General features: G+C 40.0%; 1 protein-coding gene across 1 annotated transcript in view; it reads right to left on the minus strand.

Moving 5' to 3' along the window:
• Positions 1-1,128: 1,128 nt before the first annotated feature.
• The window catches only part of RIC1 (RIC1 homolog, RAB6A GEF complex partner 1), a 62,891-nt gene continuing 36,362 nt past the window's right edge, over positions 1,129-27,657 (minus strand). The window contains exons 9-26 of the mRNA XM_063129277.1: positions 24,601-24,745; positions 22,873-22,921; positions 22,154-22,306; positions 21,661-21,864; positions 20,618-20,656; positions 19,893-20,003; positions 18,278-18,367; positions 15,097-15,257; positions 13,982-14,120; positions 12,254-12,370; positions 10,760-11,488; positions 10,055-10,213; positions 6,765-6,901; positions 6,277-6,563; positions 4,978-5,172; positions 2,705-2,882; positions 2,363-2,551; positions 1,129-1,798 (exon numbers count right to left, since the gene is read on the minus strand). Coding sequence (XP_062985347.1) covers positions 1,510-1,798; positions 2,363-2,551; positions 2,705-2,882; positions 4,978-5,172; positions 6,277-6,563; positions 6,765-6,901; positions 10,055-10,213; positions 10,760-11,488; positions 12,254-12,370; positions 13,982-14,120; positions 15,097-15,257; positions 18,278-18,367; positions 19,893-20,003; positions 20,618-20,656; positions 21,661-21,864; positions 22,154-22,306; positions 22,873-22,921; positions 24,601-24,745 — 3,371 coding nt within the window. The 3' untranslated portion in view covers positions 1,129-1,509. The remainder of the gene's footprint in view (positions 1,799-2,362; positions 2,552-2,704; positions 2,883-4,977; positions 5,173-6,276; positions 6,564-6,764; positions 6,902-10,054; positions 10,214-10,759; positions 11,489-12,253; positions 12,371-13,981; positions 14,121-15,096; positions 15,258-18,277; positions 18,368-19,892; positions 20,004-20,617; positions 20,657-21,660; positions 21,865-22,153; positions 22,307-22,872; positions 22,922-24,600; positions 24,746-27,657) is intronic.

A 27,657-nucleotide genomic window follows, 5' to 3' on the forward strand; every position in this document is an offset into this window, starting at 1 on the left:
CTTTTGAATGTTCAAAGCACATAAGCAGTTCAAAATTCATAATAGAGATTTGCATGAACAAACTGAGTAACTGTACCAGGGCTGCTGACAGTGATGCTCAAACGCTTGTATAAGTGATTTTGGTCCATGTCACTATTCTTAAACCCACATTATAAAAATAAGTGTTAGTTTTTTTGTATAAAAAGTAGAGGTGTTGCATTTCCCCCCAATTGCACAGTACAAACCAACCAAGGTCTAAATTTTAATACTGTTACAGGTATTTAATATTACACATACTGGGGAGAGCGGAGAGAAAAAAATAAGTACCTCAAAGCAACTATGAGACACTGCTGCAGCCAGTTTTTCATAACATTGTTGTATGAAAGTTAAAATAAACATTTGTAATTAGTTACATGTATATGCATTATAAAATATTTGCAAGGTGGTGGCTTAAGTATATACACTGTACACTGTCGTTATGAAGCCTCAATGGCAGTACTACATAAGGTGTTTGTATTTACATAAAAACTAGTCTTGAGAAAAGAATTTACAAGTGAAATAAATAAGAATCTTCAGTAATTCGTTTAAACATTTTTCATTTAGAATACATCTGAATAGGCCATTAACAAAATGAAGCCCCCCGAGCGACTGATATTTTGCTCATGAAGCGTTGATGAAAGTCTGCCGCATCCTGATGGAAGTGAAACTTCACTTTTAGTTTTCCTGGAGTTAAGGGTACAAACATGCACAGTAAGAGAGAAGTACCCTCCCAATGTGCTACAAGCACCAAAACCCTAAACAGTAACCTTGAAAATATACAGGGGTATTCACAAAACGTACAATGTATCTTACAATTCTTTAATACAAATAGTTTAGTGATATCAAAGAGCATAATCTATAGAACAGAGAGCCTAGCTCAATCAGGGCATCACTTCCTTTAGGCAATCAAGCTGGACAGAATGTACCAGTTTCCATCCTAACTAGCTTCACTGCCGAATTTTTAAAGTTTGGTTCAAAAACCAGGTAAGCTAAAAAATTAGGTAAACACTCCTCTACGTATTACCTCATTTTCCAGGGAGACTGATTAATTTAGAACCTTCGCCCAAAATTAGGTTGCAATTTTCTTGCATCCCAAAGGAACCCAACAATGATTTTGGTGTACTGATATAGATGTCCTTCTGCATGATCAAGAAACCAAAACATAAGGAGGAAATCTTTGAGGAACAGAGGGAAATCGTCTCAACAACAAAATCTTCAAGATAAAATACCTTGCTATGCAAACTACAGTGTAGTTGCTTTCCATATAACAATTTTATAGTCAAAAGAACCAAGACTGCTTATTGGGAAGCAATCACCAATTTAAGGAGGTTCTCTAGTAAATGCATGTAAAAAAAATCAGCATTACAATAAACACACACACACGTGTTATTGAAGGCTCTGATCACTTTCATCCAAAAGGCAATGTTCTTAAACGCCATTATTATAAAGCTGTGCTCTTATTTATATGATCAGCCAAGAGCTCCAATGCTGTTAGGACACAGTGCAGTCATAACTTCCTTCCTGGAGTGGATCTTCCTCCTCCTCCAGTCCAGTCATGTCCTCATCATGCCGAATTGTGGTGCTACTGCTGGTTTCACTTTGAGGACTGGCACTGTGGCTAGCTGAACTTCTGTTTTCTTCTGCCCTTGGACTGGCTTGTTCGGCCATCCTTGACAGATTCACGGGCTGGAAGGCTTCTGGTTGCACTTGCTCCTCCACTATCTCACTCAGCTTTTGGAGTTGTGGTTTGATGATAGTTAGGAACGGCTTATACCCGGGGCTAAAGAATGTCAAGCAAGGAGAAAATGCTACTTTAGTTAATTATCTGAAATTCTAATTCAGGCTTTAAGCATGCATTGATGTACCATGCATTAACTAAGCAAACCCCAAAGCTATGCTCATAAAATTTAAGGCTTGTAAAAAGCCTTGAAAGTCCTTTATGTTACCCATACGACATCCAACTCCACTGACAGCAACACATACCACAGGTTATTCTATGGATAAATACAACATTCAGTTTTCATATTAGTGTTTGCTTTAAAAAAAAACCCACTTAGGTAAGCATGATGCTTCCAAAAAGTGTCAGCAACTGAAATAGGGAAAACCTAAGGTAACGAATAACAATTGAAAGGGCTCTAAAATACACAATTCCCTGTAAAACCTTATAGTTCCAGGCATTGTACTTCAACATAGAGAATTCTTGCTTTGAAGAGTTTCAACATTATAGGGTTGTTTTCTTAACAACTAGTTCACAATCCAATATACTTAAACACTATACTAAACAGTATGCAGATTTAGTTAGCAAACAGAGAATGTAAAGGATAATAAGGCTCATGAAACTTACCAGTCTGTAGAAGTCCATCTATCTACTGCCTGCAATCCGGTCTTAATATTCTGCAACATCTCTCCATCAACCTCTGAAGATTGCATTAGGCTAAAAACCTGGTTAATTATTGAAGATTCACGAAGAATAAGGCCTATAATAATGCACCAGTCCAGACATCCTGCTTCCATAAAAATATGAAGCAAATACCTACAGAAAACCAGAAAGTAACTTTTTAAAGCCAAGAGACATCTTTCGCACCCCATATGACTGCTGTCCTTCCTTTGTCCCCATCTGCTAAGAATGGCTCAAGGGGACATTTCAAATATTCATCCCTTGAATACAAATTCCAATCTAACTTACCGCAACTGAACCTGCGATTTGTGTGGCCCTTTACTGGCAAGCTCCAAGGAGATATGTTCCAACTCTGACTGAGTTAAACTCAGTGTGGAGAAATTTTCATCCACCATTGTCCAGTCTCCATCCACTATAGAACTTGATTCTGTCAAGTCTGTTGCTGAACCAATACTGCATTCATCACCTGTCAAAGTACATTAAAGTGCATGCAGAAGTTTGAATAACCATACTGATGAACTTTGAACAGCAGACCCATCAGAATGAGGTCCTCCGTTTTAAAATTGTGTTCCAGGGCATTTCTCTCAATGAGAAGATCAGCAATGGCAAACAACTTCCTTGAAACAAAGCTTGCCCCCACTGCTAAGTTTCCCTATTATATACAGTCAAGAGGAACATTGGGCATGTTCCAGGGCAGGGGTCCCCAAGCTTTTTTGGACCCATGGGCATAATTGGGGAACAGCAGTGGGCATTACCACAAAATGGCTGCAGTGGGAGCCTGGCCAGTCAAAAGTGAGCTAATGCGGTAGTGGGGTGGGGAAATAGGCTAGATGACAGGAGGGAAGATGAACTAGCAAGGTAAAGGGGTAGAAGGGAAGAAACTGAGTTAAAGAGATGGGGAGGGGATCGAAATAGCAAGGTTAGAAAGGAAGAGAGAAAAGATTCATAGAATCATAGAATAGTAGAGTTGGAAGGGTCCTAAAAGGTCATTGAGTCCAACCCCCTGCATTGCCCTAACATTTTCCAGGTTTTTTAATAAAAGAATTTTTTGAAGGGGCAAAGAGTAGAGTGCTTCGTGGACCCCCTCGGAGGTCCCCATGGGACTTCTGTTTGAGGGTGGGCTTACCGTTTAGGTAGGGTGACAGCAAGACCTAGCAAGTCTATCCAGTGTCCCAAGTGAATTGAGTGAACACCCTTGAACTCTCCATAGCAAACTGAACTTCCATGGCAAGTCATGCAGAAGCTCTCCAACACCTGTCAAGTCTGGACGCGCAGGCAAGTGGGCTGGCACAAAGCGGTTAAGAGCAGCAGCCCATTTAAACAAGAATGGATTGGGGATTCCCAGTAGACTGTTTTAGGAGTCAGCCAACACAAATCTAGGACATTAATTTAACTAAGAATACTGTGAATATTCCCTGTGGAATTAGTCTTTTAAAACTGTTTCTGAAAGACAAACTGTTATTTCTTCTTTAGCCTTGCAGAAACCCAGTCCAAAGTAACATGTTAGGCAAACAGTTATAGTTTCACCAGGCTAGGGTTAGCCAAATAGATTACACATGAAAGAGAAAAAGGATCTCATTCAAGATACAAATCACGTCTACAGACTCTGATGACAGTGTGTGATACACCGAAAATGCCTTAAACAAGAAATTATTCCTAGAATCTCGACCCTGTTTTGTAGTCCAAAAAGTGATGTAATTCCTACTAATAAATCCCATAGAACCTTGACAGTGTGATTTAATACTATGGAGATTAGAAACACATATGCAAAATGCATATTTATTTATTTATTTATTATTACATTTTTATACCACCCAATAGCCGAAGCTCTCTGGGTGGTTCATATAACCCAAGGATACAATTTGTTTGGTGAATTTTGGCAAGCAGGAATGATATGCAAATACTGAAGGATGGTGACTGGATGTTAAGAAGTGAGCTGGTAGTTCTGTTCAGTGAAACTGTTGTAATACCTTCCTGATTACCAGAAGTCCTATGGGCTACCTTCAAATTTCAAAGCACTTAACCAGATTTTTCAGGAGTTTTCCTATCAGCATGAAAGCTAGAAGCTTGTCTGGCTTTCTTACAGAAAAAGTAAGACAGTTGTGATTCCTGTCCCTTCCAGATTCTGAGTTAGTGGCCACAGCAAAGCAGATTTCTAGGTTACCTCCACAAGGGGCATCATTACTCTTTCATTAGGGAATCTATGGAGCACAGTACTGCATATTTTGCTCCCTAGGAAATTCGTTATTATTCCTTCTTTTAGGGATAGTTCTCCCAATGGTACTCATGTTAGGGCTAGATAACATTTTTGGCAGATAATGCGGGAAATAAGTTGCCAACATATCATTGCATTGTTTTCTTCTGACATTTAATTCCCCACTGAGTTTCCCGGCTCGATCCAGAGGGAGAGGTGGGTAATGCATAAATATATTATCATTATTATCATCATCATCATCATCATCATTATTTGAAGAGAGTCATAAGATTATCTTTTTGGAACTTATATGCATTTTCAGATGACTCAAGGGGCAGGCAAGTATGGGAATGAAGAAGTCACACACCTTTATTGAGTAGAGGTGAGAGGAATGCATCTTGCATGTGAGGTCCATGGGACGATGCTGCATCCATCTCTCTTTGGGAGGAATTGATGGTGCCAAGCCAGCTGTGACTTCTTGGCACATTTGGAATGCCAGTGTCCATTTCCATGTTCAAAAAGCTGTCAGCAGACTGTGACTTTAAGAGTTGCTCACCTATTACTGGAAATGAAAGCATATAAAGTAGCTACAGCTCCATGCCTAATTCTTACAAACCTCTTAAAGAACTCAGAATCCACCTGTGAGTGTACATAGCTTTGCCATCAAAAGTAATTTACAACTGCACTATACACAAACAATGCTACGCATAGCAGAGCCCAGGCATCCCAGGATGAAACACAGCACCCTTCTTTCCTTTCCTTTCCTCTACACCCATGAGGAGCCCTCCAGATGCTTTGGCCTACAACTCCCATCAGCCCTAGCCAGCATAGCCAATGTTGAGGGATGATGGGAGTTGTAGGCCAAAAGATCTGGAGGTCACAAGTTGCCCATCCCTGCTCTACACATTAATTGTGCAACATTCATTAGCCATGTATTATCCTTTTCCAATAACTATTTGCTGAATTTTTATATTGGCTGCCTATATGTATTATCCAGATAGATAGAAAATGCTAAGGCAATGTGTGGCACGCTGGAGGTTCCGAGCTAAGAACTTTGTGTTGCTAAGTAAGAGGATATATGACCCCAGCTGTGAGTGGGAGGGGAGAGCCCAGAGAGGAGGCTGGGCACCTCACCGGTGCGCACAGAGGCCTAAAGTAAGTCCCACAGGTCAGCAGGTGAGTGAGTGAGGGGGGAGTGGAGGGAGGCCTCAGCTAAGCCCCATGGGTTAGTAGAAAGCTGAGGAGGGGAGTGGCTGGGAGTGGGGGAATCCAATGGGCACCCAGCATTCCTGGGGGTCTGCGGAAAAGCCCGATGCTGAGCAATAAAGTCCTAGCATGCAGATTCTCTGTGCAAGTCAAGCTAGGGCTTTTTTAAAGCTCTTGATTAGTAAGTGCAGGATTACAGGAGGGGTTTCAAAGATCTAAACCAATTAGAATATTCTTAATCTAATTATTTCAATGCCACCCAGCTTCAGAGGTCAGTTTGCATGCAGTGATATCAACTTGGCGTTCAACACAAATGTGGCTGAAGCAGGAAGTGCAACCAACTTGGGAGATGCAAAGGAATAGGCAGCACAGGGCAACTGCACTTCCGTTCCTTCCACATTTATGTCCAACCTAAAGATACTTCCACTTTCTAGCAATTCAAGAGCTGATGATGTTGTACCTGTCCTGTACTTTCCATTCTTGAGAGGTGAATTTATGGAACAAACTGGAATAATTGGAAATGGCCAGAGGAAATCTTTGTGCAGTTTCTTCAAAGCAGTGACAAAATCCTCCACGCGGGCAGCCCTGGCCCGCTCCTTACACAACCAGCCAATCAGCTCAAAGCCCAGTTGGGCAGCAAAGCAACCAAGGTCCTTAAGCCTGATCTCTTCTAGAAGCCGCCGAGCGTGTCGCCACAGCATCATGTCAATGTACATGTTCTCAGCACAGTCACTGTCTTTACTCCACCTGTGAAAGGGGGAAAAAGCAAGGCAGATGCTTCAAACCAAATAAACGTCGGCTGCAGCTTGTGTTGTCTCCTCCTCCTAGAACAACGCTGGGCTACTGCGAGATTTTGACATTAAATATAGCACCCGGATTGAAGCGTAAACTCTGTCATGTAACAATTCGACCATAATACAAGATGATAAACTACAGTATCAAAATTACCTTTTGCCAGGTGGTCCGGACGGCATGCTCAAGGTTTTTTGCAAGTTAAACTTGCCAGCTGGAAGGTTGTCTCCAGACTGGGACAAACTAATGCTGCGATGTCTGAAAAACTCAAAGCCACCACTTGAACTAGGTTCCTGCATGGCAGAAAGTGACAAGAAAAGATTATGCAACAGCTGTAGGATGAGACCCTCTCTGAAAGCTAGGAGAGCAGACATACGATTTAAAAATTTAAACACAGATAATCAATGAGTTTATTGATAATCTATATCCATGTTTCCCCAATCATTTGCTAGATGCATTGGTAATGGATTTGTCTCTAAAAAAGACACATAAAACCTTCGAGTATGAACCTACAACCCTGTTTAAAAGAAGCAAAAATAATGCTCTTACAAATTTACTCAAGCACTTAAGCATGAAAATTGCAAAATAAAGTTCCCGCTGTTACTGTTTAAGTGGCACAGAAGAAGGGACGCTGGAGAATTCTGCTTGCTCTCTATTTTTAAGTGAGCCAACCTAATCTGAACTTTCCAGACTAATACACATCCTTCAGATTGCACACTTTCCTGAAGTTTACAGCGTAGTTCTTAGCTCAAAAAATGTGTACAAAAATGCTATTTTAGAGGAACTGTGTACAATTTAAATAAAAATTCTCAGATGATTTTTTTAAATGCAGAAAATAGGATTAACAGATTAAGTATCCAATCCATGAAAAAATGACAGACTGGAAATAGACCGATCCATCCATCCCTATACAGAAGTGAAGGTCTCCTTCAGGCTCGCATAACGTGCTCACTTGCAACATACAGTCATGTGAAAAAGAAAGTACACCCTCTTGGAATTGTATGATTTTACATATCAGGACATAATAACAATGTTCCTAAGCAGGTCTAAAAATTAGGTAAATACAACCTCAGATGAACAACAACACATGACATATTACACCGTGTCATGATTTATTTAACAGAAATAAAGCCAAAATGGAGAAGCCATGTGTGAAAAAGTACGTACACCTTATGATTCAATAGCTTGTAGAACCACCTTTAGCAGCAATAAGTTGAAGTAATCGTTTTCTGTATGACTTTATCAGTCTCTCACATCGTTGTGGGGGAATTTTGGCCCACTCTTCTTTACAACGTTGCTTCAGTTCATTGAGGTTTGAGGGTATTTGTTTATGCACAGGTCTCTTAAGGTCCCGCCACAGCATTTCAATCGGGTTGAGGTCTGGACTTTGACTGGGCCATTGCAACACCTTGATTCTTTGCTTTTTCAGCCATTCTGTTGTAGATTTGCTGGTGTGCTTGGGATCATTGTCCTGTTGCATGACCCAATTTCGTCCAAGCTTTAGCTGATGGCCTCACATTTGACTCTAGAATACTTTGGTATACAGAGGAGTTCATGGTCGACTCAATGACTGCAAGGTTCCCAGGTCCTGTGGCTGCAAAACAAGGCCAAATCATCATCCCTCCACAACTGTGCTTGACAGTTGGTATGAGGTGTTTGTGCTGATATGCTATGTTTGGTTTTTGCCAAATGTGGCACTGTGCATTATGGTCAAACTTCTCCACTTTGTTCTCGTCTGTCCAAAGGACATTGTTCCAGAAGTCTTGTGGTTTGTTCAGATGCAACTTTGCAAACCTAAGCCGTGCTGCCAAGTTCTTTTTAGAGAGAAGAGGCTTTCTCCTGGCAACCCTTCCAAACAAACCATACTTGTTCAGTCTTTTTCTAATTGTACTGTCATGAACTTTAACATTTAACATGCTCACTGAGGCCTGTAGAGTCTGAGATGTAACTCTTGGTTTTTTTGCAATTTCTCTTGAGCATTGCACGGTCTGACCTTGGGGTGATTTTGCTGGGACGTGCTCTCCTGGGAAGATTGGCAACAGTCTTGAATGTTTTCCACTTTTGAATCATCTTTCTCACTGTAGAATGATGGACTTTAAATTGTTTGGAAATGGCCTTATAACCCTTCCCAGATTGATGGGCAGCAGCAATTGCTTCTCTAAGATCATTGATGTCTTTCCTCCTTTGCATTGTGTTAACACACACCTGAATGCTCCAGACCAGCAAACTGAAAAAACTTTGGCTTTTATAGAGGTGGTGATACTTGCTGATGATCAATTAATCACGGGCATTTGATTAGCAGCACCTGTCTGCTACTTAGCATCTTAATTCCTATGGAAGCAGTAAGGGTGTACTTACTTTTTCACATATGGCTTCTCCATTTTGGCTTTATTTCTGTTAAATAAATCATGACACGGTGTAATATGTCATGTGTTGTTGTTCATCTGAGGTTGTATTTACCTAATTTTTAGACCTGCTAAGGAACAGATGATTGTTATTATGTCCTGATATGTAAAATCATACAATTCCAAGAGGGTGTACTCACACGACTGTAGCTCCAGGTACCCATACATCCCTTTCGCCTTTCATTCTGAATCTTCTTCTCCAGGTCTGGAATAACGCTAAAGCTAAGCACACCACAAGGGCAGTAGCAATAAATACCTAGCTGTACACTGCTTTCCAAATATGCTTTAACTGAGTTGGGAAGAGTGGCACATGTTAGCAGGGATAGGATGCATGTGGGAGAGATGAGGCTGGTATACACAGGGCAAAGAGTGAAACAGGAACTGCGGGGTCGAAGCCAGACATTGGAGCAAGTATTTATTATTGTGAGACAGACAACTCAGCAAGAAAAAGTGTGCGGGTTTCACATGTTACTGTGCTTTGCAAGAGGCTGGCTCTGCCTGAAATGAACCAAATATTTAGGATTTACAACTAGAGCAGAGCATGTTGCATATTATGTTCTGATAATAACCAAACAGCTGCTTTGTTGACTCCATTTTTGGTTAAACACGAATAACACTGAAGATAAACTTTCTAATAGGAGGTTTGCCATAACTAGAAGTTTAGCATTTACAAACACACAACTTTTGAAATTGTGATATAGCACTAATTGCAGCTTCAGTGTTTCTTGCAGCAGAAGAGGACTAGGGCGGAAAGACAAAGGTAAAATGTGGGTGTATGGAGCCCCAAGTTGTAAGTGAGCAAAATATGGGAGACTGTTCACAACCATGCAAGCAAGTAAGGATCTTGAACCATGTTATTACTTTCTTCTTTCACTTTAATGTAGCTTCTCTAGGTTGACATATCATCTATAGTTTGTTCTGCCATTCAACTAAAGATGGAATCGATAATACCCTTCAGGGCCAGATGTAGTTCATTTTCAGCTTGACTTCTTGAGAATTACCTAATGTATCTAAGGCAGATCAATCATGTTCCTAGCATACCTGAGTAGTTGGTGTAGGAGGAGGTGTCTCTGATTCGCCAGAGCCAATGGCTTTCAGAAATCTGATCATGTGCCGACAAAGATCCCACTTTCCCTGCTCCAAAGCAGTATTGAATAGCAAAGTTGCATGCTGCCTACTGACTGCTGGGACTTCCATGTTCTAGAAGGAACACAAAGCACTTTCAGAGAGAACCCACCAATGTATTAGCTGAACATTGAACATAGTAGGGAAAATGACATAATTCAAGAGAGCTTTGGTTATTGGGCGGTATAGAAATGTAATCAATACTTAAATAAAACTCTGATAAAAGATACCGCAAAAAAAAAAAAACCCACCACCCTGAGAATTGCATACGGAAGTGCAGACTGCATGGCTTTCGCTTCATTATGGGAACCTAATGAACATGGACCCATTTAGACACTCCAAGACTACCACAACGGCTTGGAGGCACCTATTCTATGAACCAGTGCTTCCACGTGGGAACTCCCACAGGTGATTGCATGGAAGCCACTAAGCATGGTTCATCACTGAAGAGTAAGATACCGACTGATGTTAAAATCCTCTTCCTCCCACCTCTCCGAAACCTTGCTTCAGTCCCTCAGTAATAAAAGCATACTTTTTAGAGAAAGGAAAATTGGTTTTGTCCTTTTGTGCAATACGTTTAAACAAATTCCCCTTTGGAACAGAATGACTGAATACAATTACCTGCAGAATGATAAGGTAAGACGCAGCAGTATCTAAGTCCTGGGCCATTAAGCACTCTTCAAACAAATCTTTCGGATTTCCAACAGCAGCAAAGAGATAATTCCACAGGGCATATTCTGTCTTCCTAGCACAATGAACAACTGTCTGCAGGAAGAGGGGGAACTCTGTAATGAATTTAGCCACAGTGGGAAGTAGAGGGTCGGGGATAGGATCCCGTGAGGTAGCTTCTTCTTCCAGCACTTCATGAAGCATCAGTTCTAGCACATGAGGAAAATACGGTAACGTGGCACAGGAGTGAGCCAAGAGCAAGGCTTGTTCGCCTAGGTTCCTCACCAAAAGCTGGCGTAAAATGTGATGGAGGTAGATCTGAGATGTTCTCTCAACAATACAGAAAGGGAAGAGAACCTCTAAATGTTCTATAGCGCTGCTGTGAGTGTATAAACAGTCGTAGAGCACAGTGTCATTGACAGCACCAAGAACCAAGGCATCTTCGAACAGAACAGCCAAGGGGTATATGTTAATGTGGAAAGGCAGCATGATCCGTCTTGACAGAAAGGAATGTGGTTTGCGGTGATCCCTGGGGAACAAAGGAAGCCAGACTTTCATACCTGATCCACCACAGCTGAGCCACAGAGCCTCCAGCAAGTGTCGTTTCTGTTTGTTAGAACGGCATGTAGTCCAAACATTTTCTACTGACTGGGCAAGTACAACTGGAGCACAAAATGGCAGCTAAAAACACATACACAAACATAAAGGCATTAGGCTATTTTCTCCAATCTTTTCACAGAAGTTCTTTTAAAAGTTCTGTATACAGAAGCTATATCTCCATCACCACCTCTTTCATTCCATAAATATGGTTCTGTTAACAGTTATATGGTCCTCCTAGGCCCCCATTCCAAGTTTTCATATTTCTCTGTTACCCCTATTTTCCATACAATTATTTTATACAATTCAGTTCATTCTCTATTATTATTCACCTGATAGTTGACCTCCATTTTAAAATGTTGGCTTTATAAGCACATGGGTGAAGGCTAGATTTGGTAAAGAACTACAAAACAAATAACAATCAGCCCCCCCGTTTCGATCTTCATTTGTGAAGACAGTGCCCTGGTTCACAAAATTACTTGTATTTTTGTGACAAATGTATTTGTGAATGAATGGCCTTATACATTAGTTGAATAGCTCTAGTTAATCAGAGTCAAAGTGCTCATAAGTGGCTGTGGCAGGTAGATAGATACACACAATGAAAACACAACATTTTAAAACAGTTACAGAAAACTGCTTGTAAATAATTCAAGAACATTTAAAAGTTGTAGCCACTCATCTACAAAGAAACACAGTTTAAAAGTTGTAGCCATTCATCTACAAAAATAAATAAATCAGTTTCTCTAATTACAAGATGTGCATGGTATTATAAACTAGTATCATTCCTTATGTTGCACATTTTTTCTACTAAATTTTAAGATATACTGAGATTCTCATAAATTAACTCACAAGTTTCCTTTGGTTGGGACTACTATCCTTTTCTCGTATCTGCGGACCAGATCGATCCCTTTGCACCATAATTAATTGTCCTGCAAGGTTTAACATAATGCTCTCTGCTTCACAGGCCTTAAAGAAAGAAAAAGGTTATATTATTTCTTTCACCTTTGCAAGATCTACCAGGTGGAATCCAGTGACATTTTTCTGCGAATGGAATTGCTTCTGTCATCAGAACAGAAGGTGGAGATTCCTCTTTCCCCTGCAGCCCCCATTGTACCCTCAAATCTGCTCCAGAGGATTGGGGAGCTGGTATTGACATTCAAAGCCCTAAACAGTTTAGGGCCAGGTTATTTGAAGGAACGCCTCCTCCCATATGTACCTGCCCGGACCTTAAGATCATCTATAGGAGCCCTTCTCCATGAGCCCCTGACAAAGGAAGTGAGGAAGGTGGCTACTAGGAGGAGGGCTTTCTCCGCTGTGGCACCCCGGATGTGAAATAAGCTCCCCAGAGAGGTCCGCCTGGTGCCTACACTGTACTCCTTTCGTCACCAGCTGAAGACCTTTTTATTCTCTCAGTATTTTAACACTTAATTTTAACTTAAATTTAAATTTTACTGTTCTAACTCGGTATTTTAATCTAATATCAATTTTGCTGCGTGGTTTTATCCTGGTTGTGCTTTTTATACTGTATTTTATATTTGTGTTTTTAACCTGTTGGTTGTTTTATTATGGTTTTCATTTTTGTGAACCACCCAGTGAGGTTCGGCTATTGGGCGGTATAAAAATGTAATAAATAAATAAATAAATAAATAATTTCAGGGGACACAGTGGGTTACAGCTGGAGAGGAGAAAGGGGAAAAATTCCATGACACTGGATTCCATTCACCATGTTGATGAAGTGCAAATGCATCACCTCATCTATAAAAGTGCTCACTCTCATCCAGTTCACCAATGATCACAGACATGAATTTGAGGACCTCACCACTTCACCTCGGTTTGATGAAAAGGAGAAAAAGGACAGGGTGTCATCAGCTTACTGATGACACCAAATTATATACCCCAACCCCATGACAATTTCTCCCAGTGGTTTCATGCAGATGTTAACTTCCTTAGGAAACAGAAATAGTCTTCAGAAATAGTCTTCAGAAACACCACCTTCTAACCTCTATTCCCACAGAATATAGGAAGTGGCCAATAGTTTCTCAAGTCTGCATGATCCAGCAATGCTTTCTACATTTTTCAATGACATTTAAATGAGGCTACATTTCACTCCCTCCAGCAAAAATGCATTAATTACCTTGCTGATAATTATTTATTCATTTATTATGCTTCGGTACTGCTTAGTGTAACAAAGCGGCTCTGGTCAACTAGCTGGCTGACACTGTGTAACTGGCCTAAGAAGGACAAAGGTTGAGCAGATGCAGGCTCCTCCACCTATCTTCTCTGCATCATTAGGTGAAAACTTCCAAACAAAAATGCAGCGTATTGTTTGGCAAGACGGAAGTCACATGCACCTGTAATTATAAAATTCCTGCATCTCTGGATACTGGCAAAGAACAAATATGCACCCCTAACATCACTCACTCTGAACACCTACTTTTATTTAGTTTTTAACTTGTATACTTAAGTGTATTACTAAGTCTTCTGGCTTGTGGAACAGTCCTAAAGTTTCATCAGTTTACACAGCAGTAGTGGTTAAGTCCGTTCTCTGCATTTAAAAAATACTCCATCTGTACATACCTGCTGTGGCATTTTCAAGCTGATGCCAGTCTCTGTTCTCACTGATGTCAAAGTAACAGACACAACAAGGAAAGGATGAGGAATATAACGTGACATAGAAACCTCCTGAAGAACCTGAATACTGGTTGTAGGGTTAGGACTGAAAAGCAAAGACAAAAACGGTGACAATGTTCTAAAGAGTACACAGTAGCCATCCAACTTAATTTAGCCATTTGTTAATTCTTAAGATAATACAAAGTTCCTCAAAATGTAATCATTCAATGCTATAAATATTGTAATTGTTCCCTAGCAGAAAAAAGAATTGAGAGGCGAGTCGCTGTACAGTAAGCTACCAACTTTGTCACGAACTGAAAATGTATTATGATATACAAATTGCCTTAGTGCTACTGGAAAAGAGACCTAATGTTCAATGTTCAAGGTCTTCTTCCCTGAGGTCTATTGCTGAGGAACCTGCACATCACATAATGATAGAAATAGCCACAACTAGATATTGTGCTTTGTATAAGTGTTAACTACGGAGTTGTATGTTTTTATTCATTTTTTTATTTTTGCATTTATATCCCAACTTTTTTCCTGCAAGGAACCCAAGGCGGTGTACATAATCCTCCTCCTCCTCCTCCTCTCCACTTTATCCTCACAACAACAACCCTGTGAGGTGGGTTGGGCTGAGACTCTGTGACTGGCCAAAAGTCACCCAGTGAGCTTCCTGACTCCCAGTCCAACACTCTAGCCACTACACCACACTGGCTCTGACCATGTCCGTCTGCCAGGGGAATAGACACTGCTCATGTAATGAATTCTCCATCCCCCTGCAGCCCCCTCCCCCAGCACACCCAAATCTGCTCTAGAGCATATTGGGAAGACATGGGGGTGGGGCGCAGGGGGCAGGAGGAGGAGAGGAAGGGGACGTCCTGTTGTATGAGTGGAAGTCTGCTCGCCTGGATGGACGTTGCCCACAGGGCCCAACTGATCTTGTAAACGTTGCCAACTTTCTAAGATGTGGCAGGAAAGATACTAAATTTTACCTCTGCTTTTCTCTCCCATATATACATGTAAACTAAAAGCAATAATAAAAGAAAGCAGGCTGTAAAGTAAGTGATTCCTAACATACTTACCCATCAGATTTTCTTTTAATACTATAAAGGCAAATAGAACAGTCTGCTCTGAATAAAATTACTATGTCCCGAAAGACACTGAGTAATAATGTTTCTGCCTGCACTTTGGTGATGTGGGCAAATGCATTGTCCAGATTGGCTGTTCGCAAATATACCCTTAGCTGGGGAAAAAAAGAAAAGAAAGAATATTAATTGAGTATTATTGAACTTGAATCTGTAAGGAGAAAAGCAATTTCTCACAGCCCAAACAGAAACCAACTAACCAGCCTAGTTGGTGAGCAGAGCCCACGGCCTTCCCAGACCTTTGGATGCAGAGGATGCTTCACCTGAAACCTGACATTTCTATCGCTGCTCTCTTTTTCACCTACTGGAAATCTATAAAGACACCTGTGCTTCTCTTCTCCACCCTGACTTTCTGCAGTGTTACTAGATTCTCTCTTCTACAACATTATGGTCTGAATATATTAAGCCCTTTCTTCTTCTGCATAGGCATATCTGAAAAATGTATTAGCATCATCTCGAGAAGTTCCCCCTTTTTTGTCCCCATCTCTTTTACTATTAAATACATGCAATTTCTTTAGTCCACCTCACTCTGCACTAATTGAAAACCCAATTTGCACGTGCATATATTGTAACAATTTGGATATACCAATTGATTATACAAATTGGGTTAATGCAATAAAACCCTTAAACATCCCTGGGGAGATCAGTCAATTTCTGTGTGGGGCATTAAACTAACTAAGAGATTAACTTGACATCTAAAAAAAATCTATATAAATTTAACAATCAAATTTGTACAAAATGCAACTCTGAAACCTATTCTTAGAGTGGCTAGTATCCCACTTCTAAAACCAACATTTGCAGGTAAATAATAGTGATGGGGTTCACACAACACACTAATCCATACTCATACAACTGTGGGTTGTATGTTGAACTGTGGGGTTGGCATGTTGTCCAAACCCATTTCCAGCAGGATGGATCGTCAACCATGCAGCATGGCTTATTTTTCTTGAATAGGCTACCTTGTGAAGCCATTGTTTGTTGTGTGTTGTTCAGGATGATTAACCACCCACATTGCCCACAACCCACACTTAACCACTTAGTTTGGGTTACTGTGTTGTGTGGACCCAGTCAGTGCCTTGTAATCAGTCTCCCATATGTGAAACTGTACAGGGTGCCACTATTTATCTGCAACTGTTGTTCCTAAAGAGGGAAGAGTTCACACAGACATGCTCTTTCATTTCTGTGGCCAGTGGTTAAATGTTAAGGGGGAAAGGGATTCTACTTGCATAGTTTCAGCTACATGATGCTGCTGGCAGGTAGAGGAGAGGATTCTTTTAAACCACCTGTTTGAATTTCCTGACCAGTCATATGTCTGACTATATGGCAACACTCTGAATTAGATTGAGCAGGGGATTAGACTCGATGGCCTTATAGGCCCCTTCCAACTCTAGTACTCTATGCTTCTAAAAGACATGAGCACTATGTTATCTATTCCCTAATCATCTATTAAGAACAGAAGGGAAAGCCTATTTGAAAGCACTCATTTCAGGAAACATCTGCAGTCCTTGATTAGATTTACTGAGTCTGCCTGACACTTAAAAATATGTATGGCCCACTATTTGGCAATCAGATGTGATACATAAAAGTCTTCCATGTGATCAGATATGCAATTATACAATGACACAGTGAAAGGCTAGTCTGAATCAGGTTGTACACACAACAGCTGACATGCAGGCTTGTCCTGGGTACAGTACAGTTTAGGCAAGCCTCATTGTGCATGTGTGCCCATACACCAAATGCTATGGAGAAGTGCAACAAGTAATTAAAAGATTGTTTAGTAACAAACTTATAGAGCATGTAGTTAAAGAAAAATTGTTTCCTGGTGAAAAATAAGGCAGCTCTAATTTATTCCCCCACCCACCCCAAATTAAAAGGTTGATGTGATTTCTACAAGTAAATATCTCTAAACGCATTAGAATACAATTGCCCAATTCTCAGCAAGGTTAAGCAAGATAGACAACAAATAGCCTATTTTATCCAAACTTATAAAAAAACCGGGGGAATATTTTTCTACCGCAAGCTATTTTTCTGAATTAATTTGGGGTAGTAAAATGTCCCAAAACTAAAGCAAAGGGGTGGTGTCAGAATAAGTCTGCTTCCCTCTGCTGATTTTGTTTTGACTTTTTAAAAATCACAATATGACAATATTGGCTTGGACAAGAAAGCATCTCAATAGTAAAAACAAATAGAATTCTCAAGGTATTTTTGACCAAGGTGTACAGAAAGAAAATAGTAAATGGATGAAATATTGGAATGTTATTTACTCCTGTGCAGACGACAATGCCCTAGGAGGATTACACTGTAGTCTATGCGATGTCACATGTCTATATATAATGAACTTGGGGTTATGGCTACTTTATGGTGAGTATTTTTGTAGTGAAGAGAGATGAGTGACGGAAAGAATGGTGGATTTGCATATGTGGGATGACTGGCTGAATGAGTGAAGGGGATGAAGTGTGAGTACTTTATAAACTCTGTGCTGTGTGAGTCAAAGAGGACAAGGATAGGGATACAGATTAAATTTTTAGGATTGAGAAGCAAGAGAGAGGGAGGTCTGTGATGATTTGTGAAGTGATTGTTTAAGACTGTGATTTAGAGGACTGTGTATGAGAGATGATGATGATGATGATTTCTTACCCGCCTCTCCCTCTGGATCGAGGAGGGGAACAATACATATAATGATAGAGCCATAAAGTGTTACTTGTTTATTATTAAACAACTTGTTACTGTAATTAATAACGCTTTCTTTGTTTATAAAATCCTAAGCCTTCATTACCTCCCTCTTGGCTACGTAAGAGGGAAGTAATAAAGGGAACAGCACAAGGTTATAGGGTAAAAAGGGTTGGACCTGAACCTTAAAGGTCCTGATGGCAGTGAAACCCAGTGAGGCCTTAGTGAAAGGAAAGTCTCACTAGGAGGAGGCAGGAATGCCACAGTCTACTTCTGTGTAAATTCTGCAACAAAAAGTGCACCAGGGGGTGGAATTTTAACCATATGGTTGTAGTTAATGCGTTGTATTCAATGTCAATCTAACCTAAGTTCCATTCATTTCAATAGATCTACTCTAAGTAGGACTAATAGTGGATACATCCCAAGGTTTTACAGCCCCATGCCTTACCTCTTCTTGACGGTCACTTAAGTTATAACATGCAATAACAATGAAATCATTCCACCATGCTAAGCCACCAGTCACAGTCATATTTTGTTCCTTAAAGTGAAAAAAATGTGCAAGGATTAACAATTTTTTCAAGAATTCTAACTTTCATTCCAATAGTTTATTCATAAGACACTGTAAAAACTGGAAATACATTTATAAACTATGTTAATCATTGCTTTACTATTTAACAATAGGAAAGCTGTAACCCAAATACAATTTGTAAAGCATGGCTTATTATTTTTTGAAAAAAATAGGGCCACGAAGATTAGGCTAATCATTTCACTGCTTCTTTCATAATCTTAAGTATTATAATATATAATTACATTATATTGTATAGCTGTTAAGTGTGAACATCTATATCAAGGCAAAATGAGTAATGAAAGTGAAGGGATCCTTCACCTCAGTCTAACAGCATTTAATGAACCAACGGAAAGAGCAACAGCGCTCAACAAAGCAAGCTGCCTTGTACAGAGCAGATCAGTGGTTCCTCTAGGCCACAGGTCTACCCTGAGTGGCAGTAGCTCTCCAAGGGTCTCCTGCAAGGGGCTTTCACATCAACTGCTCCCTCATCCTTTGAACTGGGGACGCCAGGGAGGGAGATTTGGGGCCTTTGGAGTGTGAAGCAGGTGCTCTGCCACTGAGCAAGCGGCATCCACAATATGCAGGGAGCGAGACTGCCTGGCTAGGAACCAAAGCAGAAGCCTCCGTTTAGCTATAAAGCAGGGGCAGTGGTGAGAGTTTGTACTAAACTAAACGCATATAGAAGGAAGGAGCAGAACCCGCTGCCTCCCCACTTTCCTTCACCCCACTCTGCTGCTTTAAGCAGTTTCCTCCCTGCTAGTATTGAACCTGGACAGCGGGGGGGGGGGGGGGGAAATGGTTTAAAGCAGCAGAGTGTGGCAAGGTATGAGGGGAAAGGGCAACAGGGTTTGCTTACTTCCTTGTACACCCAAATTAGTATTAAAAGTATACCTCACCCCAGCTATATAGCCAAACGTGAGACTTTAATAAACATGCATACATCTGATGTGGCCCTCGGTTCGGGGCGATCAGGCTTTCCCCCCGAGGCATCTCCGTTCCTCCCCTCGCCCCCAACAGAACTCCATTGGAACTGTCAGCTGATTTAGGATTACACAAAGAGCGAGGCTGCGTGACGCCCCGGCCAGGTCAGTGGCTTAGAGGCTGCGCTGCTTCCAATGACAAGTGTATCAGTGAGAAGAATTCAATGACTGCCTGGTTCTCTTAGCACACAGAGGCTCTCAGAGCAGCCAATTGTTCGTTGTTTCTGCCAAGAGCTGCTTATTTGGGGCTCTTTAAAAGTCATTATAGGAAAGCTCCATTTCATAGTGGGGCTTTTCCCTTTACCTTGAAATTTAAAAAATGGTGAATTACACTTGTAGCCACCCCGAATCTTTAAGGTAAGTATCTTCTGCCCTTTCTGCATAATTCTAATTACACACAATTGACAAGCAGGAGTCTATAATAAAAACATAATCTTCAATTTACGAACTGGTTAAAATTATTATTTTTAACAGTAACATATGCATTCCTTCTCTGACCAAGCATAGCTACTCACCTGCGTAATGTTTCCGAACAGTTTCCATTTTTTGGAAATCAAAGAGTAATGTGCAAAACCAAACTTGCCAACTACAGCTACATTCTGTCCCATCTTATCAATGGCTGAGAACTGTTCACGGGGAAAGAAAATAGGTATAACTTGTCAGTCTCTTAATAAAAAATGATGTAATAATTTAGCATTTGTCCCATTTCATAGAAATAACATTTCCAAATATTAAAGTTTACGAATGAGATCTAATGGCAGCTACATCATCTTAAATATTCCTATAACATTTGATGTTTACATCTAAATGCAATCTAAAGTTGCAAATATTGATGTTGGAAAAATCTGCAACTGAACTAAACAAGTTTGGATGTTTATGAATCTGACCCACAGATTCCACAATGGAACGACCCTTTTCCTGTTTGAGCAGAGTCTGCACACTTGCAGACCGTTTTCCTAACCTTTGAGAATTTTGTGCAAATTTCATTGTAGAAAAATAGGCAAAAAAAAAAAAAACCTGGTCAAATGCACTCATTTCTCGTTCAGAATGAGAAAATGCACTTTTAGGGGGGAAATTGTGCATTTGCGCAAATTCAGAAACTCAAAAATAAAACCAATTCCATCAATGGGCAGATGATGGAACAAAAGGCATCTAACAATGTGAGAAACTCAGGTGGAACAGATTTTGCACAATTCGTACATCCCTAGTTGTAAAATATTAAGATTTTAGAACAACTTACCCTTATTGGCCAGTTGATCTCTAAATAGGTACTGTGAATCTTAAAATACAAAACAACAAAAGATTAATGAAATAAAAATTACTGCAATTCAAAGCCAGTGCTTTTTCTTTCAAGCATTTCCATTTTCCACCTTGTAAAGTGCAACTTTTTATTTCCAATTTGCTTTGGAGATGATTGACCTGCTTCGCACAGTCACCACAGTCCACCATGGCTTACTTAAAGGCAAGCTGGGTTGCAGCACCTTCTTGTGTCTTCTGAACCCAGTGAAGCTGCCTTGTTGAGGTGGTTTAACAAACTACCACGCAACACTACAACCCCAACAAGCCACCTTTTCCAGGTTCTGGCGACATGAAAAGCCGTGTCCTGCGAAGATAACTGTGTAAAAAGGGCCAGCAAGCGACCAACATGTGCAAGATGGTTAACACGCTACCACAACTTATTAAGCACCTTCGTGTTGTGTGAACCGGCCCATTCAATACGTGAACCATCACAACCTTTAAAATCTGAAAGGATAAGCCCGTTTTAAAGTTTTCATATATTTCCTGAACAGTGCAAATCTTACCACTAAACTATTTTAATTTATAACTAAACAGATGATTATTTACACTGTTTCATTCTTATAAGCAAGCTTTACATCTCTGTCTCACTGTATATACTTTTGCCCAGAACTTGCGCAGCAGAATTGGCTGAGTGTAGAAGAATTGTCTGGGGTGTAAGAGCCCCATTAGATACTGCTCTTAGTATTTGCTTTATTATGTTTTAGTGTGTGCTTGTTTTTTTTAAAAAAAATCAATTTAAAATTTTAAAATCCCAACTTTAGGTTTTTTTTATTATTAATTTTTATCCTCTCTGCTCCTAGGGAGCAGTCAATACTTTTGGCCAGTATGTTGGATTTTAATATGAGAAACCAAAGCCCAAAGTTCGAACTCAAACAAAAAGCACAAGCTATCACTTGATCCTCTCTCATAGCAACATGTTGACAAACATATAAGAGATAAAGGCTGAGATGAAGGAAGCAGTAAAATGCCAAGAAGGGAACTTACCTGGACAACATGCCAATGTCTGTGCCCTAATAAAGTGCTTAAACCCTGAGAATCTAAGCTCCCATCTGAAAACTGGCCTCTTTCTCTGAGAGCCTTATGTTCAGAGTGTGCTGAGGAACTTCTAGGATTCTGAGCTTGTATTGCATCGCCACAGTTCAAGTACAAGCGATCTTCTCCCTGAAGGAGGACCTGCTCCTGGTTGCTCTGGTGAATAAATCAATAGAATTAATATCACTTATTAGCAAACAGTGAATAGTAACAGAAATAAATAAATATTCAAATGAATGGGAGGAAGCCAAATTAAACTACCGAGGAAGCTTAAAATGGGACCACCTTTATTTTTGAAATATTTTAGTCAGTGATCTCACATAGCCGTGTTACTCTTTGTTATTTTATGTTTTGTATGGAAACTAGGCCAAAACTTGGCCAAAGATGCATTAAAAGGTGGCCCAGAAGTATAACACATTAAGTATGAAGATTTATGAATACTTACTATGCAAGGGCTAACTGTGAGTGCACTCTTGATGAACTGAAATTGCAAAATGCCGAAATGCTGGGATTCATTTTGGCACTTGCTTTCAGTCACTGAATTCCCAGAGCTATTTGCGTCAATCACCCACAGATGATAACCTTCTGATCCCCAACTCTGGAAAGAAAAGACAAAACCATTATCAATTATTCAAAACGACTGAAAAATATTAGATGAGGAGAAACATTTTGAAGTGAATTTCCACTCAATAATATGGGTGTTTATTATAAGGCTGTCAAAGAAATATTTTATCCATTTATAATATGGATTTTTGGAAAGCAGATTGGAGAGCGAGGTAGTGGAGGAGGAAGGCAATCATTCCTATATACTTCCCCCTCCAGAGCTGTTTGGCCCATTTTCCAAGTGGCCCATTTCCTAATATTTGAAAAGTTCACCCCCAGCACAGAAATACATTTTGGCAAGTCTTAATGAATTTCAGTGTCTTTCCCTGATCAAACTATGTAACAAAAACAACCCTAAAAACTCTTGAATTGTACCATTAAAACAGTAAAAGACACTAGCTGAAAACTAGTAAAACCCAGGTTAATTTATATCCAATATACTTAAATGAAATATGATCAAGCCTGTGTGTGTGTGTGTGTGTGTGTGTGTGTGTGTGTGAGAGAGAGAGAGAGAGAGAGAGAGAATGAATGCATGTGAGGAGTGTGTTCAATAGTGCTTACCATAGAGCTGATCTTTAAAGGGTCTTTTTTGGTACCGTCAGGTCGATGACTAAAATAAACACACACATAAACATTTAGATTCAAGCACTGGACATTAACAAGGCTTTTATATATTCCATTTAACAACTGCATGCTAATAATAGCAACGATTTTAATTTATCCCAGTTTTCCAAATGCTTCATTTTGATCCCAGATATATTAAACTAAAGGCCTTTGGAAAAGTCCATACCTCTTATTCTAATTTCAGGATATTGAATTAGGCATGGAAATATTCCCCCACCAATATTTTCTCTGCTCAACTAAGATTTAAAGAGTAGGATTACAATGTGCAAATGCAACCACTGTGTTGGGCATACATCCACTAGGAAGCATTCTGTAGCGACAGATATCTCCCCACTCCAGACCTAGAACGTAAAAAAGTACATAAAAACCTAGGAGACCTACACTTTCCAACAGCAGGTGGGAAAATACCTGATCTGTTTCAGAAGCTCCAGAGAGTCAGGCAGAGGCAACTGAGGCTAAAAAAAATGGGCAAATGCTCAGAACAATGGGGTACAATAAGTTCAGGGAAGTTAAGCGGAAGGAATGTTGTAGATAGGATTGAAACATAACGTTTAGAGAGAAACTAAGTGTTGTAGTACGTTTCAGAGAAAAATAGGTTTTGTAGCGAGGGACTAAAGCCTCACTCTCAGCTGTCAATAAAAACTTCAAATTAAAATGTCTAAGAGCTTGTTTTGATAGAAACAAATACAACCCAATGTACTGAAATGAAGATTTACTCAATAATCTATATTACGTTATGGCTGTCACATGATGCACCAGTAAAAACACTGAGATTGTTCAGATGATCAGTGAAGGACACAACGCATTGTTGGTTGTTTCCCCTGCCCCCACACATGCTTAATGAATTTTCACCCATCCTATGACCACTGTATTGTTGGATCCTGGAATGGATCCTGGTTATGTTTTCCATTGCTTTGTTAATTGCTGAGGATCTGGAAGAACAGAAGACTCAGCAGAAACTTAAAGGTCAACTCTACACCTGGACATTGAGTGTCATAATTGAATAATTGTCTAACTGATTGTCTTCAATTAAGGGTTGCAAGGAGTTGCATCATTGTACAGATTGTCTATAAAAGTAAATGTATTTTCATGTGCATGTTTATAACTTCCATGTCTCTTACCCAACTTGATGTGAGCTGTATTGACTGACCATTTGTAAGTATTTGTATCTGTACTGCCATAACTAAATTATATATTTATTTGCCAGTAAAAGGTTTGTTTTAACCTACAAAAATCTCTGTCTTAATTCACGTCTTTGCTGACTTGGCTGAGAACCGCTGCAATCTCTGCTAGTCTCTGGAAGGCCCAGAGACTTAACACAAAAGGTTATGTGCCAGAAACCCAGTCTGTGCCATAACTAATCAGCATTTAAAGCCATAACTCAACATGTATTGCAAGCCACGGGTTGTAGGGTGGGTGAAAATTCACTTCGCCCATGCTTCATTCAGATGATGTGGTGAAGGTAATTACGGTAATCCCGGTCATGTGACCAGCACACAGGGGATGGGGGAAACAACCAACACTGCTTTGTTTCCCCCTCTGATCATTTTAACCCAGTCATTATTATAGCTATGAAGATGTTCTGTGTCTTAGATAAAAAGCTGAACAGGAGATGTACATTTTTTCTAAATGTTCTCAAACACAATATTGGTTAAAGACGCTTACGCAAAGTCTCCTCCTAGAGTACAGATCAGCTGGGCACCAAATACACTCCATAGGGAAAGCCCCCCACATTCCCAGGTCACCATAACAACACAACTATCAGGAGACCATCTGATTAGTTTGACAGGTCCTGTTTTGTTCCAAATATCTATGGAAAAACAGAAAAATTCACAATGTAAGCACATCAGACAGTATGCACTGGTTCCTTAAGCATTTTAACGATTGGTACTATTTCTGTATAAAGTATTAATACTGAAAGAGCACAATACAGTCCATTGCAGTTCACATAGAAGATTTTCATAAGCTCCACAGAGCCCTATCCCCTCTTGCTATGAGGAGCTATCAGGATGAATGGGAGATGCAGGCCTTCCATACCCCAGTCCTGCCCTCCCTCTCATCTCAATACAAGCTTTCCATGCTGCAAGTTCTTCAGTGAGTGGAGAAACTGGGAGAAAGATGAAACTATGTGCAGATCTCCCTTTGCTCTGACAAATGGCCATTCATCAGGGGTGCTGCTAAGTTCTTAAATGAATTGGAGCATAGGGCCCTAATAAACAAATTTGCATACATATTTCTTACACTAATCTAAATCTATGTATGTACATTTAAAAATAACTGCTAAGATTTATTTAAAATTTCACTGAAAACAAAGCCAGCCAGTTCTGCTTTCAAATCACCCCACCTTAAATAAATTCTTCAATTAAAATTTGCACTCCACTCCATATATCATCCTATGTCAGTAGTTCTTCAACTGCAGTTCATTTGCAGTGGTTGTGTACAGGCACAAAAGAGAGTGGCTGGCAGATATTTTCATGAGCCCTATTGCACACAGACACTCCAAAAATGGCAATTTTGCAAAAATAAAAATGAACCTTCAAATTTTTTTTAAAGAGCATTAATCATAAAAGCGGGCCAGGGATCAAGGGGTCACCTGCAGTTAATTTCCAACTTTCCACTCAGGTCCTGCTCCAAAACGTAACAACTTCCCTTCAATTAATCATTACCGCCAAAAATCAAAATCAAAATAAAGTTGTACACAACTGGAGAAGGAGAAGGGGGGGGGGGAGATCCCAACACATGGGAAGGGGAGGGTTAGCCCCTTCCTGCCCAGACGTGTGTCCCCCCCCCCGCCAAAATAGATCTGGGGCTCAGACCTAGCAACATCCCTGCTTCTCATGCCGCCTGAGCAAGCTTAAGAAGGGGATTTGAGCAATCAGCGTAAGAGAACCCTCTATGTGTAGGTCCCACTTTCAAAGTGGACTGTGCCATTCCCAGTGTTTGTGTAGAATATTCCTGATGCATTTGGTATTTAATATCAGTGCCTATCTGTTGCAGCTAAATAAACACTGACAAGTAGTAGAAAAAATACACAGCTCATGCTACAAATCTTTAAAAATCCAGTTTTCGTTTCAACTACTTTTAGGTCTGGTTTGCATGTAATGATAACCCAGAGTATGGATTGCGTATGGGTTGTTGTTAAATCGTGGCTTGGTATTGAATTGTGGTTCACACATAATGAAAAGCCGCTGCAAAAATGAGCCCCTGTGGGGAAATTCATCCGCAATGGCTTCTAGTTATGGGTGAACTGAGCCTCTGGATTGTTAATCACGAACAACCCATGAAGAAAACCCAGAGTTTGTTGCTGGGTTGTGAATTCTGGGTTGTTTGTGGAACCATAGTAAAACCATAGTGCAAGGTTTGCACAAAATGACAACCCACAATTCAATGACAGCCCATACTGAACTTCTCCTCTAGGTTGTCATTATGAGCAACCCAGATCTTAACCACTAGCTTCAAATCCACACAATAGGTATTTGATAGAAATATTTGAGGGCTATGTGTATATGCATAACTAAAAAGGACGTAGGCCAGAACCAAAAGGGGGAAAGCCACACCTCAGGGGCACTTTGGGATTTGTTTTTTGAACAGTAGCCTCCTGTGCTAGTTACAAATTGAAAAGTTTGTGATATGTAGTTCAAAGGAAAGAAGAAATATTACTGCTGGAGACCAGCAGGCTTTTGGCTCTGTTCCAGTAGCTTTTTGGATCCCTGCCACAATTCCTTTCAGGTTAGTAAAGGATCTTGGAACAGCAGGAGCAGAGTTTACAATTGCCCCCAGGCATCTTGATTTATGTAATCCGCCCTAAATCAGCACACTGCCCTGGAGGGCATAATGAGATCTGCAACTTCACATGATATTCTTGATCTAAAATCACTGTGCTGGGTACAAGGTTTTCCCCTGGTAACCAGCCACTCCATGTGTATTTTTATGACTGAAAAGACATTATATTCATTATGAACTCGTGTTGTATTAATAGTAAAACAGAATTATTTGAGCATGTTGAGCTACTAGTATATGAGGAATTAGAAGCTTAAATATTTTTTTATCATCTGCAAGATTCTATTGTACTGATTTGCAGCAGCAATGAACTTGCTCACATAACTAAAGTAGAGAAGAGAATATAGCTTGTTAAGTTTTACATTCAAATCACTTCAGAATTATCTCTTGCTAGTCTTTAAGCCAGACATACAATTCTAGCTGTCCAGATGAACAGAAGACCACTTGAGGAACTTATACAATCAAAATATGTAATCAGAATGTTTATATTTTTGTAACTGAAAGTATTTTTAAAACTTAGTCAGTGGATGGTTATACACCTATTAAGAACAGGAACAAACTATAAAGATGTCCACCTTTTCCCCACTTATGGAATGCCCTCCCTAGAGAGATTTAGCTGACACCAATACAGGCAAAGCCATTTTTTAAATTTACCCAAGCATTTTAATAGATACCATTGATTTAACTGAGGAAGTTTTTTTCTATTTTCTTGTGTGTTTTTGATATTTGTTGTATGCTTCACATGATAAAGGCTTGGCTTAATAATGCACATGGCTTAATAATGTTTTAAATAAATATGGCTCACTGTTTGTCTTTGGTGGTTTATAAAGATGAGGGGCAGTGCTTAATTTTTTCATGGAAAACATCTCATTTCAGAAGTTCATTAGTAACCATGAATGGATGCCAATTGCAAATAAAACAGTAGGCAAATTGGCAGTTTCA

This window comes from Elgaria multicarinata, chromosome 6 (assembly GCF_023053635.1).
Source record: "Elgaria multicarinata webbii isolate HBS135686 ecotype San Diego chromosome 6, rElgMul1.1.pri, whole genome shotgun sequence".
Lineage (NCBI taxonomy): Eukaryota > Metazoa > Chordata > Lepidosauria > Squamata > Anguidae > Elgaria > Elgaria multicarinata.